Source organism: Thamnophis elegans, chromosome Z, assembly GCF_009769535.1.
Source record: "Thamnophis elegans isolate rThaEle1 chromosome Z, rThaEle1.pri, whole genome shotgun sequence".
NCBI lineage: Eukaryota > Metazoa > Chordata > Lepidosauria > Squamata > Colubridae > Thamnophis > Thamnophis elegans.
In genome coordinates, this window is record NC_045558.1 from 31,599,227 (window position 1) to 31,618,777 (window position 19,551).

Genomic DNA, 19,551 nt, shown 5'->3' on the forward strand with positions numbered 1-19,551 from the left:
GTAGGTAGGTAGGTAGGTAGGTAGGTAGGTAGGTAGGTAGGTAGTAGGTAGGTAGGTAGGTAGGTAGGTAGGTAGGTAGGTTACGTAGATAGATAGATAGATAGATAGATAGATAGATAGATAGATAGATAGATAGATAGATAGATAGATAGATAGATAGATAGATAGATAGATAGATAACCTGTACAGATATTAATCTTTAGGTTTGCAAAATAGTAGGTCATATTGGAAAAATTAAGACGTGAACTGACTAAGAAATAAATCTAGATACCGTTTGATGTACTTTTGAGAAAAACTGGTAGTGAATCCCATTGGCCTAATGGAATTTCATTTCTAGATCAAAAGTAATTTGAAGAATTTCTGGAAATCATTATACGTATATATAACCTGAATAAATAAATATTCAAGGCTTGTTAAAGTGCCCCCTGCCAGTCTCTAGATTAAGCTCAATAGACCAAAGATGGACACAGTTAAATCTAAACCATCTGAAGTAGCTGTGACATCTATATGAACCAACAAGAATGACATATATGTACAGCTTTCCACACCTTTTCAGTTTCTGCATTAATAAGATTCAGGGTCCCGGATTGCCATTTACTTTATACTAATCTGCTTCCTTCAGGGTGAACGTGGTGCACCAGGTGAAAGCGGTGCTGCTGGTCCTGCAGGCCCTCTGGGAAGCCGTGGCCCATCAGGTCCACCAGGTGCTGATGGTAATAAGGTAAGGCAGAAGGAAGGGTTGCTATTTTTCTTAAATCCAGGAGGGGGCAGTGTGGGAAGAACCCAGTCTGATTCAGAGAGAGCAACAACATCGACATTATTTCTAAGCAACAAATCTTCATTGTGAAAATTGCAGATTTTAGCATGTCTTCTGTAAAATTTCACAATGTACAGAATATGCAACTGGGAAACATCAAACAAATAGATGGGGAAACAATATAGCTCTAGGTTTTTTTTAGCATGGGATTTATTACTTTCAGTTAACAACAGAACTTTAAAATGCTATATGTGTAACATTGAAAGTTCTATTTTAAAAAGTTTGGGCACCTGCTTTCAAAAGTTCACATTTCATTTTTGTTTAAATAACATCTTGTAATGTAAAAGTGATAAACTGTTCTTTGATAAAAGGACTTGGAAGTCTTCTGCACCAGCTGATCTATACAGCTTCCTCTGGCTGTTGAGGAGGAAGAAAAGGAAAACGAAACATGTCACTAGCTTTCACTGACAGTCTACTACATTTCATTTTAAATATTGACGCTTTGCTGAATTTGAATTTGCTAAATACTAGGGGCATTTTTCTGTAATCTATTGTTGTCATCTACCCTGGATTAAATCCTTATGAAATGTAAAACAATTCTGAAGTGAATACAATTTATCACAGAGATCCACTGATATATGTTTAGCATAAATACATAGTTAATATATATTCATCCAATTCTAATCGCTTGACGAATTCAATAAAAATGCCCTTCAACGTATTGATGATGATGACGACGACAACCAATAAAACCATTGCAGGTTGTGGACCATAATATATTATGTTGGTCCAGTACAAGTTTGTTAAACAGCTTTTTTTTAAAAAAAAAAAAATCCAGTCTTGGATGAAACAATTGATTGGGCTAGAGTCTTCAGTTGGCTTCTGGTTCTTAGTCTAGCATCTTAACACTTACATCCCACTGGCTCGCTCTTTAAATGCCTTAATGCTGATTTTCTTGGAAAAGTAACAAATGAGGGTAGCAGAAAAAAACCTTGCCCGTTTTTTTTTTTTTGTTTTTTTTTTGTTTTTTTGAGTCCTTAAATCTTTTCCTTTCTTGTTCAGGGTGAACCTGGATCTGTCGGTGCAGTTGGTACTGCAGGCCCATCTGGTCCTAGTGGAGTCCATGGTGAGAGAGGCGCTGCTGGTAGCCCAGGCGGCAAAGGTGAAAAGGTAAAAGAAAGCTATCCCACAATTAAGAATACACAATTTACCATCAGTTTTCCGCAGGGAAAGAGCTATAGCTCAACAGTAGTGCACGTAGCTTGCCATCAGAACATCCCAACGTGACCAGAAATAGCAATAGTATTTAGACTTATATGCCGCTTTGCAGTGCTTTACAAACCTCTCAAAGCAGTTTATAGAGTCAGCATATTGCCCCCCCAAAATCTGGCTCCTCATTTTACTTCATTTGGAAGGATGGAAGGCTGAGTGAACTTTGAGCCGTTGAGGAATGAACTGCCGGCAGTTGGCAGTCAGCAGAATTAGTCTTCAGTACTGCATTTTATCCATTGTGTAGAAATGAATCCATTCTAAAAGTCTAGTTTGCTGCTAAAGGGGGGGGGGGGGTTGGGGGACTTGATCAAGAAACACCAATAATCTTGCTCTGAAGCACTTTGTGATACCAGGTGAATGGGAAGGTGGTGGGGAAATTGAGCTGGGTGTGTCTGCAGAATCTGGGATCCATGATCAAAGACATTTTTGCTTAATTTCTGAAGTAGCCTTCAACTTCTACAATGCTGTACCAGCATGAGCAATGTGTTTAGAATATACCTGGTTTTTTTAAAATAGTTCTGAGGGTTGGCACACATGTGAAACTATACAGTCAATATGTTATATTAAGAAAGGTTAATTGATTAATTAAATTAAGGAAGATTTCAGACAAATGTTGAGAAAAGGCTGAGAAGAAGAACCGAAAAATACCCTCCAGGAACTAGGAAGAGGGTTTGGGGCTGCGCAAAGCGCACACAAAGCACACAAAGCAAACCACTTTGGGGCTTAAACTCTTAACATCTTAATAATTGAAAATTTAAAAATAATGAACTTTAAAAAAAAAATCTGACCATTTTGTTTTTTGAGAATATTTGAAATATTGAAGTTTCTTTAGAAGATTCACAGTTATTTTGAAACTACATTTCTGTCACCCAAATGAGAGGAATTGTTTTACCAATAAATCAATCAAGTGGCTGAAATGGTTAACCCAGAAAAAGTTTAAAAAGCAGAAATCACCCTACAGAAAAGATGCAGTGACAATTTCAATCACTATCTACATTCATTGTTGTGATTATGTAGGATTTGGAGTTAAACTGTTCCTCAACATTTGTTTGGAAATCATAAATATATTATTTATATCATGGATATAAAGCACCCCACATTACGTTGGCATTATTACAATTTGTGCTTTATTTCAGGGTCCATCTGGCTTCAGAGGAGATCCTGGAGCGTCAGGAAGAGACGGTTCAAGGGTAAGCATGCATCTTTAATTTATTTCCAAGGAACCGTGCAATTTTTCCAGCAACTACAACGTGAAAGCCAGCTAGAATTTTAAAATGTAGATTGCATGAAATTGGCCTTACCCTTAAATGATCTTAGCCTAAAATCAGTGGCAAAAAGCATATAAATTGTTTAAGATTTAGATCAAATTGCACTTTAACACAGAATGATTGTATTCTATTTATGGAAACTGAAATTAAACTTATTTCAAATTACCTGAAAAGTTAGGAACATTTGGGGAAGAGGGGTGCTAGTAGAATTGAAAAAAAAATCAAATTCTTTTTTTAAAAAAACTGTGTAGTATTTTATATTAAACTACCCTTTAGGTCCTTATTGAGGGCTTAATACTATCAGTTTAGTGACCGTTCAAATTTACAACAAGACTAAAAAAGTGATTTATGACCAGTCCTCGCATGTATGACCATTGTAGCATCCCGACAGTCACTGGATCAAAATTCAGGTGCTTGGCAACCAGCATGTTGTATATACAATTGTAGGAGCTTCCTGGAATCATGTCGTTGCCATTTGTAATCTTCCCAACTGACAAGCTACATCAGTGGGGGAAGCTGGATTTATTTAACAACTATGTGATTAACTTAGCAATTCACATTTACGATTCACATAACTGTGGCAAAAAGGATTGGGCATGACTCACTTAACAATCACCTTGCTTAGCATTGGAAATCTGGTCTGAATTATGGTCATAATTCAAGGACTACTCATATACTAATCTCAACAAAAATACCACCGAGATCTAATTATTCTGTTTTATTTTTCAGGGAGCCCCTGGTGCTGTTGGTGCCCCAGGACCTGCTGGTGCTAGTGGCGAAAGAGTAAGTATTTATTTATTATTAAAATTATGTGCCACCCATCTAGTCCAAGTGTTTTTTGGATATTTCCTAGGTATATTTCCAAAAAATATGCAGAATATAAATGTGGATCATTGGCCTTCATATAGCTAAAAAGGTCATCCTTAGTTACTGTTTAGAAATAGTAGGTTTCTCCTTCCTGTTTAACATGAGTCTCTTCATTGCAAAGTCTCTTGAGAGTGGGTGGCATACAAACCAATTAAATAAATAAACATATTAAAACAGCGAACAAAAAATAAAGTAGTTGCACATTCATGCCATGATAAAATAAGGGGCAAAAAATTAATCATGACTAAGTGTCATTGAAATTTCATGGTTTTCATTAATTTTATTGAATAGATTTTAATATTTAATTTCAGGTCAGTGTACAAAATAAAAAGATGAATAGAAATCCCATAGGTGAAAAACATTTCACCTGATATCTTGGAAGGCATATTTCTAACTAATAAAGGAGAATATTGGTAGCTCAGGGTTGAAGCGAGAGTTTCCTGGGTGCCATTTGAGCTTGGTTATTTTCTTGCAGCCATTCATTAACCAAACTGATAACATCAGTTCGGGCACCAGGAACCCCTCATATATTTCTAAGTTTGCAGTGTACTGAAACAATCCTTTCCTCAAAGTGGTACTTCCCAACTTCAACAACTTTAAAGGTCTCTGGACATCAACTCCCAGAATGCCCCCACCCATTATTCTTTTAGCATTCTCCCAGGATTATGAGAGTTAAACTCCATCCAAAGCAGGGGTGGGCTGCTGGGGGTTCGCACAGGTTCGGGAGAACCTCTAGCTAAGATTCTGTGCAGTTCAGAGAACCCACAAATCCTATTCCTGGCTGGCCCCACCCCGCCCACCTCGTCCCTTCCAGGAGTCCCCATGCAGCCTCTTTTGGATGCAAATAAGTGCAGGGCACACACGGGGGTTCAGGAAGTGCGAAAAACAGACCTACCAGAAGTTCAGGAAGGGCGGAAACAGAGGTCCTCTGGATCCTGGGGAGGCCATTTTTGTCCTACCAGAAGCTTGAGGAAAGCCTCTGAGTCCAGGGAGGGCAAAAATGCTCTTCCCCCCATTGTAGTGCAGGAGGCCAACTAGGCCACACCCACGCCCATCCAGCAACCAGGCAGAGAACTCCTTACTAATTTTTTTGAAGTCATCCAAAGTGGTCAAGGTGGACAAACATTATTCTACAGCCTAGCAACAGCTGATATTTTGTTTCTATTAGGGCGAAGGTGGTTCTGCTGGACCCGCTGGACCTGCTGGAGCTCGTGGATCCCCTGTAAGTAGTAATATATATCTACGTATTTAAAATGACATCAACATTTTTTGGAACCTTTGAAGTAGAAGAGCAGCCAAAGATGTCCTTAACTTCCTTTATTTTTCTCCTTACTGTAGGGTGAGCGTGGTGAAGCCGGGCCTGCTGGGCCTCCTGGATTTGCTGGTCCTGCTGTAAGTATAAAGAACTACAGTTTGCTTTCTCCAGTTCTCTACATTCAATTATTTAATTAAATATTTGAACTTTAAATATTTTAAATGTTTTGTTTCCATCAGGGTGCAGCTGGTCAGACAGGTGTTAAAGGAGAGAGAGGACAGAGAGGACCTAAAGGTGATGTAGGTCCCCAGGGTGCCATTGGTGCTATCGGTAGTGCTGGTCCTGCTGTAAGTAAATGAAATCTTACATTACATTCTTTACTTTTTGGCTACATGACGTAATCTTGGTATTTCATATTCACATTCTTAAATCCACTGCTAAGGTGCCAATAGCACACTTGTTAAGTAATCTCAAATCCTAAAATCTAGCTTAATTTATTTGTGGGATATCAAGAATTTCCAAAGAATATCTATATATTAGTGACTACAAATGAAGATTTCCTACTATGGATGACATTTCCCTCTCCCCCCCCCCTCTCTCTCTTTCTCTCTCTCTCTCCCCTCTCTCTCCCCCCTCTCCTCCCTCTCCCTCCCTCTATCTCTCTCCCTCCCTCTCTCTCTCTCCCTCCCTCTCTCTCTCTTTCCCTCCCCACTCTCTCACATACAACTTAATTTATAATGACTTACAGTGGTTAACAACATTTTTCACTGCTGGAATGAATAAACTGATTTCATTCAGGTAGGATTAGTTCAAGAAGTTAAGATTCATACAATGAGGTCTGATTAGTCATGAATAATTACTTTATTAGTGAATGTTGCTAACCGATCATGTAAAAACTAAAGTTATAGACTTTTTGTGAACGCTCCTGTCAGTGTTATATTCTAAAAGGTGGGGCACAGGAGACCTTTAACACATAGCATCTGTTTTTGGGGAAGAAACCACTTCTACAAACCATCCTTTAGTGTGACATTGTTATAGGAAAGCTAGGTAAGCAGCAAAGAACCATATTACTCCTAGATGGTAGCAAAAAAAAAATGTGAAACATTTTGTTTCCTACTTGTAATAGTCCTAAGAAAAATCATTGTTCCTATTGTCCTTCTCAATGAAATCGTTGTATTTTCTTAAGCCTGGAGATCTTTGTCAAATAGGAGCAAATAAGTCAGTCGCAGAGTTATCATTGATTCTAAAGGAAAACAGGGCCATCTGGAGTACTTCATGAGTCTTATTAGATGTGCTTTCTTCCTACATATAGGGTCCTGTTGGTCAAGCCGGACCTTCCGGAGCCCGTGGAGATGGTGGTCCACCTGTAAGTCTGTAAACATACCTTATGTATCCATTTCATTCATGTAGCTATTGATTATTACAAAATCTAATTTTTCTCTTGCTTTTTTTTTAAATAGGGTCCCAACGGTTTTCCTGGGAATGCTGGCAGACCAGGACCTCCTGGCCCTGCTGTAAGTAATTCCTGCAAAAATCCCTTTGTAATTCATACAAAGTAAGCTTTTGCTTGCCTGTCCAGACCAAGGTTCCTCAGCCTTTGTATGAACTTGAACTCTCAGAATTCCCCAGCCAATACTGCCCAGATGTTAATTTACTTCACTGAGGTTCCTTACAATTTTTATGAGAAGTTTATCCACAATTTCCTATCCATTACTACCAGTTATTGTATCTAAATAGGATGGGGCCATTTCATATCTCAACAGGCAGAGCAAAAACATGGAAGTCTTGGTATTGTTTCCGGGGAAAACCATAAAAACAGAATGCAAAAAGATCTAAATCTGGAGGGTTTCTTTGCTGTTTTACTCTTATGCTGATTTTAAAGATCTGTAGTTTCACTCTCAAAATCACAGGAAACTGCTATCAGTTTTCACCCATCACACCCAGAACTATTAAGGGTCAAAAAAAGGGGAGAATGTGAATTGTTTATAAGCCTAGGGCTGTAGATTGCCTGTGTCTGATGTAAAGTATATTCTGCCCTATTTTTTCAAAATCAATTTTTTCAAAACCTGAAGTTGGACAAATCACTGCCCTGATCGTTGCAGTCTATTAACTGTAATGAGCAAAGTGTTCATGTAGCCTGCATGCATTACTGTCCAGGCTCAAATGCTTTGAATTTATTTATTTATTTAGCGTATGGCCCACCCTTTGAAATGTAGCTATGACATAGAGCTACAATACAAGGCAGATTCCCTTAAATGATCATGAACACCTGACATGTATGTAGATTTGCTTGCCAATACTACATATAACACTTTTTTGTCGTATTTCCCATTAAGTCCAGCAAGAGTGGCCCATAATGAGGAACACTTGGAGTTGTAGTTTAGACAGATGGATGGCTAGGATATATCTGTGAAATATAACAGGCCACATAACAATCAATCTAGATTACTAAAATTTTATTCCAGCAAATGCCATTTTACAGTGATGTCAAGCTTCCTTTACATACGCGTTTGATTCTCTGCAGTTTCTTAAAGCAATATTGCATGAGGTCTCATTAGTGACTTTGTTCACTCTTTATTTGGATTAATAATTTACTATCTCTTGACTGATGAAGCTGAGATGTCACTATGCAATTACATTATGATTTTATTCCTAGGGTATCACTGGCCCATCTGGGCCCCCTGGTCCTGCTGGCAAAGAAGGAATTCGTGGCCCACGTGGTGACACTGGCCCAATGGGTCGTTCTGGTGAAACTGGCATTACTGGACCACCTGGTTTCGCTGGAGAGAAAGGTCCATCAGGAGAAACTGGTGCTGCTGTAAGTTGTCCAGGACATTTTTCAATACTTGTTCGATTTATATCCTTGTGCTTTGAACTTTTTTCCTCTTTCCTGATAATTCTTTCTTCAACTATCTTCTTGTGTTTCATAAGAACACACAATCGTTCATTCTAAACAAATAGTCATGTTTGCATAATATAACTTTTTCCCCCTATGAGCAAATATAAACAAGCACCTCAGTCTTCTGAGTTGGCATCCCATGTAATGAATTTGGCCACTAGGAGGCACCATTCTGACCAATTTTATCCTATTGGGACTTATCAGATATGGGCAACCAAAAGTTATTCCATAGTATTCAAACTCTGTACTGGGAATTGACTCACAGACTGTCCCAGTTTAGAAGACTGTATTTATTTTTTAATCTATTTTATTTTTATATGTTTTAAAATCCTGCCTTTATTATCTTTTAAAATAACTAAAATATTTAAAAACAAAGGAGCAGACGTACCAACTTCTTCTTACTCCTATTTTCATAACCACAATAACTCTGTAAGGTTAGTTGGGCTTTTGAGTGAGTAACTGGCTCAAAGTTACCCAGCCAGCTTTCATGCATAAGGCAGTACTTTCTCCTCCTCTTTCTTATACAGTACAGCAAGATCTATTTATTTGTAAGCTATCTTCATTAGTTTTACAAATAACTTAAGGCAGCAAACATATCCAATACATTTCCTCCCCCTATTTTTTCCACAACAACAATCCTATGAGGTGGGCTGGGCTGAGAGAATGTGACTGACCCAAAATCATTCACCTGGCTTTATAGCCACAACATTAGCCTTAGGAGCAATTCAGATTATCACTCAGCTGCTGAAAGAAGTCAGATGTAAAAGCTATCAGGCATACAGCTTGGCTTTTCTGTTAAGCTCTCAAAGCCAAGAAAATAGATATTATGTATGTAATATTTTTATTTATTAATATTTCATATTTCTAGACCATCATCTCCCTCAAAGGAGGCAGCCACTAAGCCATGATATTTTGTAATTCCATCATTTATTTGAATATGTTTTTACAATGGAGCATGGATTAAAAAAAACTAGCTGACCATTATCATTAGGAATGCTGCTAATGTTTTCTATGCTTCTTCAACCAGCCTATTTCCAGAATTCCACGTTACGATCTTCTTTTAATAATGGTAGCAATTCCTTTTCTGCACACTGTAAATAAGGTCAATAATCTGAGAAGTGTGAAAGCGAGGATGCCATAAGAATTTTTCCTTAATCCATAATGGTTGCTAGTTGCATCAGCCACAGGTGGGCTTCAATACTCAGCAAGCAATGCCACCTTATTCCACTGGAATTACAGAAAATAATTGATCCAGAGAATGCAGACCATATCTTTTCATAATATTTCTCCCAGTGAAGTTGTTTAGCCAAGGGCACTTGCAAAATACATTTAAAAAGAAATAAAGATGTTTAAAATATTTGGTTCTGCCACAGTGCATAATTTTCTTACTAATATATTATAGTCATGACCTAGATTGACATACTATCTATAGTACAAAATAAGGGCTGCTGATCATAATTTGTGCCTTCTCCTTCTGAAGGTGGTTTATCAGCCAAATAGTTTTATTTGTGATAAAACTGGGCAAAACATTGTATTTGCCTTGCAAAAGAACAATTATGAATGTATGTGTTAATAAATCAATCCGTCCTATTTCTTCATGCACATACTTCAGTGGTGGGATTCAAATAATTTAACAACCAGTTCTCTGCCCTAATGATTTCCTCCAACAGCCAGTTCACCAAACTGTTCAGAAACGTAACAACCGGTACTCCTGAAGTGGCTGAATCCCACCACCGACATACTTTCACAAGTTTTACATGGTTTTTAAGGCAATACAGAAAGTTTGTTTGTTTTTTGACAATGGCTGGATGCTAAAATGGACTCTAGGATTGAGGTCAAAGAGAAAGAAAACAACTTTTTGCCCAAACAAAATTGTGCTAATCTATTATAGATTCTGAAAATGTTTTTTTTTTCTGTCCCCCTTTTCTTCAGGGTGCTCCTGGCTCCTCAGGTCCTCAGGGTATTCTTGGAGCACCTGGTATCCTTGGTCTTCCTGGCTCTCGAGGAGAACGTGGTCTTCCTGGCTTGTCTGGAGCACTTGTGAGTACCATCTTTACCAAATTTGCAAATAGGAGACATAACAGAATAACAGAGTTGGAAGAGACCTTAGAGGTCTTCTAATCCAACACTCTACATATTTGATTGAATTAAATAGCAACTGCAAAAATTAACTGTTTGTCACATTGACAGCTGACATTGTAACCCGAGCAAGTACACTGAAGCCCAAATTGGTTTATGGACATTAGCATTAGTGGCAAAGACAGACCTAGGCAAAAGAAGGAGTTATTATAGATGTATGCAAATTGGCATCAGTGGTGGCATATGACTGGTACATCCCGGTAAGGTTGTACCGATGCCTGCTGGGAGCACCAGGTACTGTTCCTGTACGGTGCTTCGGAGGGCCCGCCTGCCCTTACCTGTATTTGAGCCGATCAGGGCTTCCGCGCACGCACATGGAGCATACGGCGCCTACATGGCACTCCACCAAGTAGCTGGAGTGTCGCGGGCAGTAAGTACACATGCTGAGCGTGTGCATGTGGTGGATGCCCAGCCCCGTTGCATCATACCGGTTACAACGGGATGCGGAACCCACCACTGATTGGCGTATACAAGTGATTGGGAAGAGCAGCAAGGTTATTTGAATGTAAATGAAAGCAGTGTATTTGATTGGATACAGCACATCATTAATCTAATGAATCAATGAGGCAATTAAATAATTGGATGAGGAGTATAGCTATGTGGTAATGGAGCAGAATTATACAAACAGTGGTGGAGTTGAAAGAGCAAATGTTATTTCATAAGTATGGCTACTTTCTAAACAGAATCTGTTTTGGAGGACTTCAAATTATCCCTGGTTGTATATTTGCCTTCTGGTATCTTTTTCCCAAGTAGAAACATCTTGTTATGTTTCTTGTCTGTGTACCAGGAGGACTGATATGTATTGTGAGCACATGTTTGGTGATATTATATTTCAGTGCAAGAACAAGATTTTAGTAGTAGCTTCTTGTTGATTGTGAAGGGGAAATAAAGCTTGGGAAATGCTCAGCAAATTAAAAGGTTCTGTCTTGCCTGAAGACCATTATGCTTTGATGTTGATGGTGCAAGTTGTTGTTTATGCTGCTTTAGTTAGGATCAATAAAGAACTACTGTTGTAGTTTTTGTACTTTGTGTTACCTTGTACTATTGTAATATATTGAGTACAGCGAAATATCTCACGAGGATTGGTGCCATTAACTAACTAGTTAATACCAATTAATCCAATAACCAACAGATATAAAATGTACATAACATTTTGAAAGTCCATGTATAATAACTAAAAATAAAATATATTCCAATTATAATTGTTTCCTAGGGTGAACATGGACCTGTTGGCATTTCTGGTCCCGCAGGTGCCCGTGGCCCATCTGGTCCCATTGGTTCTCCTGGTGTAAATGGTGCCCCTGGTGAAGCTGGACGTGACGTGAGAAATTATTTTTGGTCATAACTTTGGGGGAAAAAATAAAGTAAAATACCTAAATATGCAGCAGCATTTGATGTAGTAACCAGTTATTGTATGATACAGCTCTTTCTCCCATGCCGCCAGATTTTTTTTTCAGAATTATTTATATTTTTTATTATCTTACATACCATTTACATAATTATTCTTCTTTACATTTATCATTCTTATACATTTATTATTTCATTTAATAGGTTATAATATAGAGTTTGGGTTGCTTTGTTTACCATCCCTTCCTCCTTTTGTAACACCACCTTATTTTCCCTTTCTCTTCTCCCTCCCTCCCTTCTCTCCTTTCTTCTTTCCTCCTCTCCTTTCCCTTCCTTCTTCCCCTACCCTTCTACTCCTACCCCTTCCCCTTCCTAACCTCTCTCCTTCTTTTCCTCTCCTTCCATTCTCCTCTCCTTACTTCTCTCTTCTTTATCCCCATCTTCCTTTTATTCTCTCTTGCTCTCTCTCTTTCTTTTCTATTATTGTAGGTTTCCCTTTCAGATATCATTTTATGTTTCCTTGGGATGGACCATACCATCAGTTTTTAAAAGATTTATTTTTGGGATAAACACATGAAGTTGAAGTGGTAAAGCGTTTTTAAATTTTGTATTAAAAAATGATTGGCAGACATGAATTGCTTTAATAAAACGATGTATTTTAAATCAAAGCAGAAGAAAACTCCAGACACATACTGGTACTTTTCAAATCAAGCCATTAAGATTCGAAAGTTTTAATTACCTTAACTATGATCCTACTTACAATTTCTGCAACCCTTAAAACAGTGGTTCCCAAACTTGGCAACTTTAAGACTTGTGGACTTCAACTCCCAGAATTCTCTAGCTGGCTGGAGAATTCTGGGAGTTGAAGTCCACAAGTCTTAAAGTTGCCAAGTTTGGGAACCACTGCCTTAGAAGTTTTTTTTAAACCTGGTGCACTTCATACTGGTTGAACAAAAATCCATAATCTCTTAGTACAGGTAGTCCCTGATTACAACAGTTCATTTAGTGACCATTCGAACTTACAACCACACTGGAAAAAATGACTTATGATCTTTTATAACGCTTATGACCATTATGGCATCTCCATGGTCACGTGATTAGAATTCATACACTTTACAGTTGGCTCATATTTATGATAGATGCAGCGCCCTTGGGATCATTTGATCCCATTTTGTGACCGTCTGACAAGCAAAGTCAATCACTTAACAGCTGTAGTGATTCACTTAACAAATGTGGCAAGAATGGCCCTAAAATGGGATAAAATTCACCATTAACATCTCACTTAACAACAGAAATTTGGGGCTCAATTGTGGTTGTAAGTCAAGAAGTACCAGTATGATGGCTGAGGATTATTCAAGTTTCTTTTTGTAAAATATCATATTGCTGAATCATAGTTACTAAAAAACAATTTACAGAAGATTCTTGTACTATTTCAATACTTTATGACCAACATTCAAGTTAGGAACAGAAAGGGGAAATTGTTTTACTGGCAGCAGAGATTCATTTAAAATTTCAGCTTATGCGGTAGTTCAAATATGGCAGGAAGTATAACAGGTAATATAATTTTTAAAACACTATGTGTCACTAAGAAGACATTTTTCTTCCTAGGGAAATCCAGGTAACGATGGTCCTCCTGGCCGTGATGGTGCCCCTGGTTACAAGGTAATTGTGGCTTTCTTCTGTAAGCAAAAGGAGCTTCTTGCAAGCCAACTTTAGCTTGTACATCTAAATCAAACTATTTTCTTGCTTGTTCTTGTTAGGGTGAACGTGGTGCTCCTGGCAACACTGGTCCTGCTGGTGCTCTTGGTGCTCCTGGTCCTCATGGCTCTGTTGGTCCTGTTGGCAAATCTGGAAATCGTGGTGAACGTGTATGTAACTTTAAACCATTGTGAAAACATCAAAATGCTTCTAATTGTGTCAGATATATCAAGACCCTCTGCTAAACTCTTTAGCACACCTTTTAAGATTTTGTCAAGCCAGAAAGGCTAGGAACAAGAGCCACTTGGATTGCCCCAAAATATGTTTGGTAGTAAGATAATGTAAAAAAATCTCAAACACCTGTTGAAGCAATTATCTTGCTCAGCTTAATACCTAGAGTAAATAAGGAACAATTGTCCTAAAGCAGGAGACTCCAACCTTGGCAATTTTAAGACTTGCAGACTTCCAACTCCTATTCTATGAATGGAAGTCCACAAGTCTTAACGTTGCCATGCTTGGAGACCCCTGTCCTAAAGTTTATTTGCACTTCAGCATATAGTTCCCCTGAACATAGTGGTCCCTGTCTCTTGCTTGGCTACAACCCTGTCAGAACTTTCTCCAGATGAGTTTGTTACTAGGAGGATTAATACTTTTTTTTAATCTTGAAGAACCATAAATCCATGAGGAACTCCTGAAGTTCCATCAATTTATAGGGAAAGAGATAAATTCTGGCAGTGGTTTGCTCTTCAAGCTTGTTTCAATTTAGTTTCTGAACATTTCGTTAGGAGACTAGGTAACATCATCAGCAGGATTTTCTTGTCCTATTCATCTTTGTCCTATGTATGCCTTGTAAAAAGACAGCAAAAAAGGTAAAAGAGATAAATTGATAAAGATTATAATGACAATACTTGGATTTCATCCATCTTCTATCCAATAGTCCTATCTTCTCATCCTACTTCCAATGAAAGACATCTGTATCTGTTGTCTTACTTAACTGAAATGTACAAAATTATTACAATACAATACAATACAATAGCAGAGTTGGAAGGGACCTTGGAGGTCTTCTAGTCCAACCCCCTGCCTAGGCAGAAAACCCTACACCATTTCAGACAACTGGCTATCCAAATGGGAACCACATCAGCTCTTTTCCAGTCCTCTGGCAGTTCACCAGTGCTCCAGGATCTCTGAAAGATATAGTTCAGTGGTTCTGAGATCTGCCAGTTCCTTCAGAACTCTGGAGTGTAATCTATCCAGTCCTGGTGATTTGAACTCGTCCAGGGTAGACAGGTGCTCACTTACTATTTTCTTCCCTATATTACATTCACTTTATACATTATTTTTATGGCCCATAAGCAACGGTTCCACTGTGTTATCATTTCAGGGTCCTGCTGGAGTTACTGGCCCCAGTGGTCCCGCTGGTTCAAGAGGTCCTGCTGTGAGTATAATTTTAATTATTGGATAGCTGTTGGTTTTTAAAAAAAAACTGTATGCCTGTCAAGTATTTTTAAGAAGATACTCTCTTTTGGACTAGAAATGAAGGCATAAGTTTTGGAAATAATTCAGAGGGATGCCTAACTGATTAAGAAATGAATGAGTAAATAGAAAATGTGGATATGCAGGCAAGGATGGTCCAAGCCATTTCACTCTCCAGATCAAAAGACAACATAGGAAACTTAATTGTATGCCAGACGTCAAATGGGCTGGCAATTATATGCATGTTTGCAATATGATGGTGTCCTTGGGTAGTTTAGAGATAATGTATCATGTCTTCCCAACCAAAAAGAGATGTGATGGGCAAGAATAATAAATGGTGGGCTGCCACTACTCCTTTTTAAACTTTCTTGCTTTGGTTACCTCACTTGTATTAAGGTGTAGAGGAGTTTCCAAATTGAAAGAATCTACATGCATTTTAGTTCTTGGTTAATGGGATTGCTCTTGGACAAAGGTGGTGTATCTGAAACTTCCTCCAAGCTTTCTAGAGTACAAAACTTCCATTTGTAACTTTTCTCTATTTATCACTCTATTTATTAGGGAGCACAAGGTGTACGTGGTGAGAAGGGTGTTGCTGGTGACAAGGGTGCCAGAGGCTTGCCAGGTTTCAAAGGACATAATGGACTTCAGGGACTGCCCGGTATTGCTGTGAGTACAATTATCTGAACTATGTCCTAAACAGAAACAAATCCATTCTTTAGAACGGGTGTAGGTGCTCTGGTGAAGAAGAAATGGGCAAGCTTGCCATTTCAGAATGATACTGAAACACTGGTTTGTGTTCACATATTTACAATAAGATACAAGAATATTGTATTATCAGGATATACAGGAATGTCAAGGTGACTCCTCATGGCTCAGTATAGCGATTTAAAATTAAGCTACTAATTTTAAGCTAGAATTAAGCTATTAACCCAGATCATTGGATCCATATAGATCAACAAGTTTATCCAAGATTCTTTGGTTTCCTAGGACCTTAGGGATGTATAGGTGCTGTCAATTCAGCCAAGCCCATTGAGAAGCAAACTGCTCTATTAGAAATCCTGTTCCCACCATCTTTTCATGTTGAGGAAGGGAGAAGCTGTATACGCTCAGTGGTATTCATATCTCGGTACCCAATTTCCCAGTCAAAGAAATTCTTGGTCAAAATGATTGTAATTTTTCCCCAATTTTAGAATCCATCAGTTATAGACAAAACTCTGCAAGAAGACAGTAGGAAATTACAATTTCGTATTTTGTCTCATATTAATAGGGTCATCATGGAGAACAAGGTTCCCCTGGTGTTAATGGTCCCGCCGGCCCAAGGGTAAGTTTATATGAATGTCCTTTGCGTGGAATATTGAAATATCCTTTTGGATCAACAGGCATGTTGTCTCACATTTTTACTGTTTACTTGCATCAGACGTATACTGATGGCTTTGTTCTTCATTCCTGTTTTAGGGTCCTTCCGGTCCTTCTGGCCCTGCTGGAAAAGATGGTCGCAATGGTCTGCCTGGACCTGTTGGTCCTGCTGGTTTGCGAGGATCTCATGGTAGCCAAGGACCATCTGTAAGTCTAAGTCTGAAGGATTGTTAGTGTAACAAAAACTTTTTTAAAAAAATGAACAGCAGATGATCCTGCATGGTTCTTCCAAAGTTAAACTTCACTTCATTCATTAAACTTAGATAAAGTCCCAGATAAACGTATATAAATTTGCAATCTCATTCCTCTACACATTTCACTGGGACTAGGTTCAGTGGTGGGTTGCAGGCGGTACGCCCCAGTACAGGCATATCTGTGCCTGCTGGGAGCAGCAGGCACTGTTCCGGTATGGTGTTCAGAGGGCCCACCTGCCTGTCTGCGTTCCCGAGCTGTATTTGACCCAAGCGGGCCATTTGTGCATGCAAACGCAGCATATAGGGCCTGCATGACACTCTGACGAGCAGCTGGAGCATCGCGGGTTGTGGGTGCACATGCGAGCGCAGTGTGCATGCACATGGTGGACGCCCGGCCCTGTCGCAGCATACCGGTTGCAGCGGGATCCGGAACTATATATATATATGAATATGAACATGAACATGAATATGAATATATATATGAATATATATGTGACTAGGTTCTTAGTATATTTCAGCTCCAAGAAGTTTAAGAGAGAATTTTAAGAACTGTGGCCCCAACACATTTGGAGGATAGCAAGAAGGGGAAGATTGCTTTATGCCATAAGCATAAAGGTTGATTTCTAAATATTCTTAATTGAAGCATCAGAACAATGCTAGTGATATATGTCACTAGCTAGATAGCTGCCATTACAAGTATTTAAATCAGCATTTTAAATTAAGTCACATAAGACAGCCTTCACTGAAGACATTCTTCCTGTTGCTGTAAAATAAATAAATAAAGAATAAAGAATTTATTCCAAATTCTTTGTTAGATAAAGAACTTACTCTCTGATTAGTAAACATTCCATTAAGAATATATAGGTTCATTGTAAATTCATAGCATTCTTCTCCAATTTAATTAACACTAACCATTTCTGAAATTGGGCAGGAATAGATGTATTGTTATATTTATTACTCATTCAATTTATATATCTTTCTATCCAAAGCTTATAGTCCTGATTATATTTAAGCCATTCAGATAGTCTTGAGATAGGACCTTATGCATATGACCATGGTGAACTGAGTTTCAACAAGCTAATTTTATTTTTTCCAAATGTACATTTTAGGGTCCACCAGGACCACCTGGTCTTCCTGGCCCACCTGGTCCCAATGGTGGTGCTTATGAAATTGGCTATGACATGGAATACTATCGTGCAGATCAGCCATCTCTTAGACCCAAGGATTATGAAGTTGATGCCACTCTGAAAAGCCTGAACAACCAGATTGAGACCCTCCTGACTCCAGAAGGCTCTAGGAAGAATCCAGCTCGCACTTGCCGTGACTTAAAACTCAGCCACCCTGATTGGAAAAATGGTATGTTAGCATCAAATAGTCAACATAAAATAACTAGTTGCATTCTTAATTTTTACAGTAATCACACAAAAGATGTAACTTGCCTACTCACAAAATGCATCAATATAGTCTTAGTTATCAAACTATCATGATGAATCATGATGTAATGATGCATATGTTATTCAGACATTATCATAGCTTAGTATAAATACCACTGGAATCAGTAATGCAACTGGATATTTATTCAAAGCAGTAAACCTCTACGTATAATATTTTCAGTGGAAATCTTTTTGTGCCATTTAACCTAGTGTATTCCATCCTTGGTATAAATAACACATATGAATGACAATTTCCCATTTCATAACAAGAACAAAACAACCATAAATTCACTCACTGAACGTGTATAAAAAGCAGACATTGGACAATTGTGTTTTTCTATCCATATATTCAAATGTCTCTCCTGAAAGTAGTGCTTTCCAATATCAACTTGGCTTCTAAGGATTTCATTGATAAACACATTTAGTTCACCCAGAATAAGGTTTTTTTAATGCATTGTTTTCATATTTATTATTTTTAAAGTAATGAGTTTCTACTAAAATTTATAAAGCAGTTCTTTCTCCATAATCTAGATTATGTAGTTAGCCTGGATCTCCATAGTATCTCAAGTAGCACCTTATAAACCTTTATATGTTAAAATTGTACAACATATTATATTCAAGCAAATGCTAATCAACAGATCTATATTCTCATGTTCCCTCCTTATTTTTAGACATTGGTATTAATCAAATGTAAAGTTATAATCAGAGACAAATAACTAAGGGAATATCACCTTATGCTAGGATTTCAGAAGTGCTATTCCAACAGTTGAAGTATATACTGTATTTAGGTGTCTAAATCATTTTCTGTTTTGTGATAGGTTTCTACTGGATCGATCCTAATCAAGGCTGCACAATGGATGCTATTAATGCATATTGTGATTTCTCCACTGGTGAGAGTTGTATCTCTGCTAATCCTGGAAATTTCCCAGCCAAGAACTGGTACAGTGGCAAGAAACCTGATGAGAAGAGACTTGTTTGGTTTGGAGAAACCATCAATGGTGGTGCCCAGGTAGGGTTTGTTCTGTATAGCTATGGGAGGAAATATTTTAACCTATACTTTATATTCTTTATGTTAAATTAATCTACATATAATGTGTAACTTATCCACTTGTTTGTTGTCTTGCAGCTCCATTCCCCCCCCCCTTTAAAAGCTTGTAGCTTACAAACATCATATTTCTGTTGATATTGCTCTCATGAAAGTTACTGCCATGCTAGCTACATAAGCAACAAAACTTTCATAATCAAACACACACACACACACATATACGACACAAAATAAATTAGTAAAATAAAGTATAATTTCCTTAAGCAATCCCGTGCCTACCCTGAGCCAGTTTATGCGAAAAGCATGCTTTTGGGAATTTTGAATCATAATCTAACAAATATAAGGTGCCAGATTGGGAAAAACTCATCTGTCCCTCAAGTCTTGTTTAAAACTGTCTAAACTAGTTAGCTACTAGAACTGTGTGTCCCGATTGAATCCATTAACCTCAGTTTGTGATGAGGTACATTGCTCTTATGGGATGCTGTGGC

General features: G+C 38.1%; 1 protein-coding gene across 2 annotated transcripts in view; it reads left to right on the plus strand.

Moving 5' to 3' along the window:
* Nucleotides 1–19,551, plus strand: part of COL1A2 (collagen type I alpha 2 chain) — a 53,139-nt gene that overhangs the window by 31,837 nt on the left and 1,751 nt on the right. For both annotated transcript variants that reach the window (XM_032235695.1, XM_032235696.1), the window contains 20 exons: nt 623–721; nt 1,820–1,927; nt 3,166–3,219; nt 4,027–4,080; nt 5,333–5,386; nt 5,503–5,556; nt 5,659–5,766; nt 6,732–6,785; nt 6,880–6,933; nt 8,076–8,237; nt 10,251–10,358; nt 11,671–11,778; nt 13,413–13,466; nt 13,565–13,672; nt 14,884–14,937; nt 15,534–15,641; nt 16,243–16,296; nt 16,431–16,538; nt 17,695–17,941; nt 18,837–19,027. In XM_032235695.1, coding sequence (XP_032091586.1) covers nt 623–721; nt 1,820–1,927; nt 3,166–3,219; nt 4,027–4,080; nt 5,333–5,386; nt 5,503–5,556; nt 5,659–5,766; nt 6,732–6,785; nt 6,880–6,933; nt 8,076–8,237; nt 10,251–10,358; nt 11,671–11,778; nt 13,413–13,466; nt 13,565–13,672; nt 14,884–14,937; nt 15,534–15,641; nt 16,243–16,296; nt 16,431–16,538; nt 17,695–17,941; nt 18,837–19,027 — 1,941 coding nt within the window. The remainder of the gene's footprint in view (nt 1–622; nt 722–1,819; nt 1,928–3,165; nt 3,220–4,026; nt 4,081–5,332; nt 5,387–5,502; nt 5,557–5,658; nt 5,767–6,731; nt 6,786–6,879; nt 6,934–8,075; nt 8,238–10,250; nt 10,359–11,670; nt 11,779–13,412; nt 13,467–13,564; nt 13,673–14,883; nt 14,938–15,533; nt 15,642–16,242; nt 16,297–16,430; nt 16,539–17,694; nt 17,942–18,836; nt 19,028–19,551) is intronic.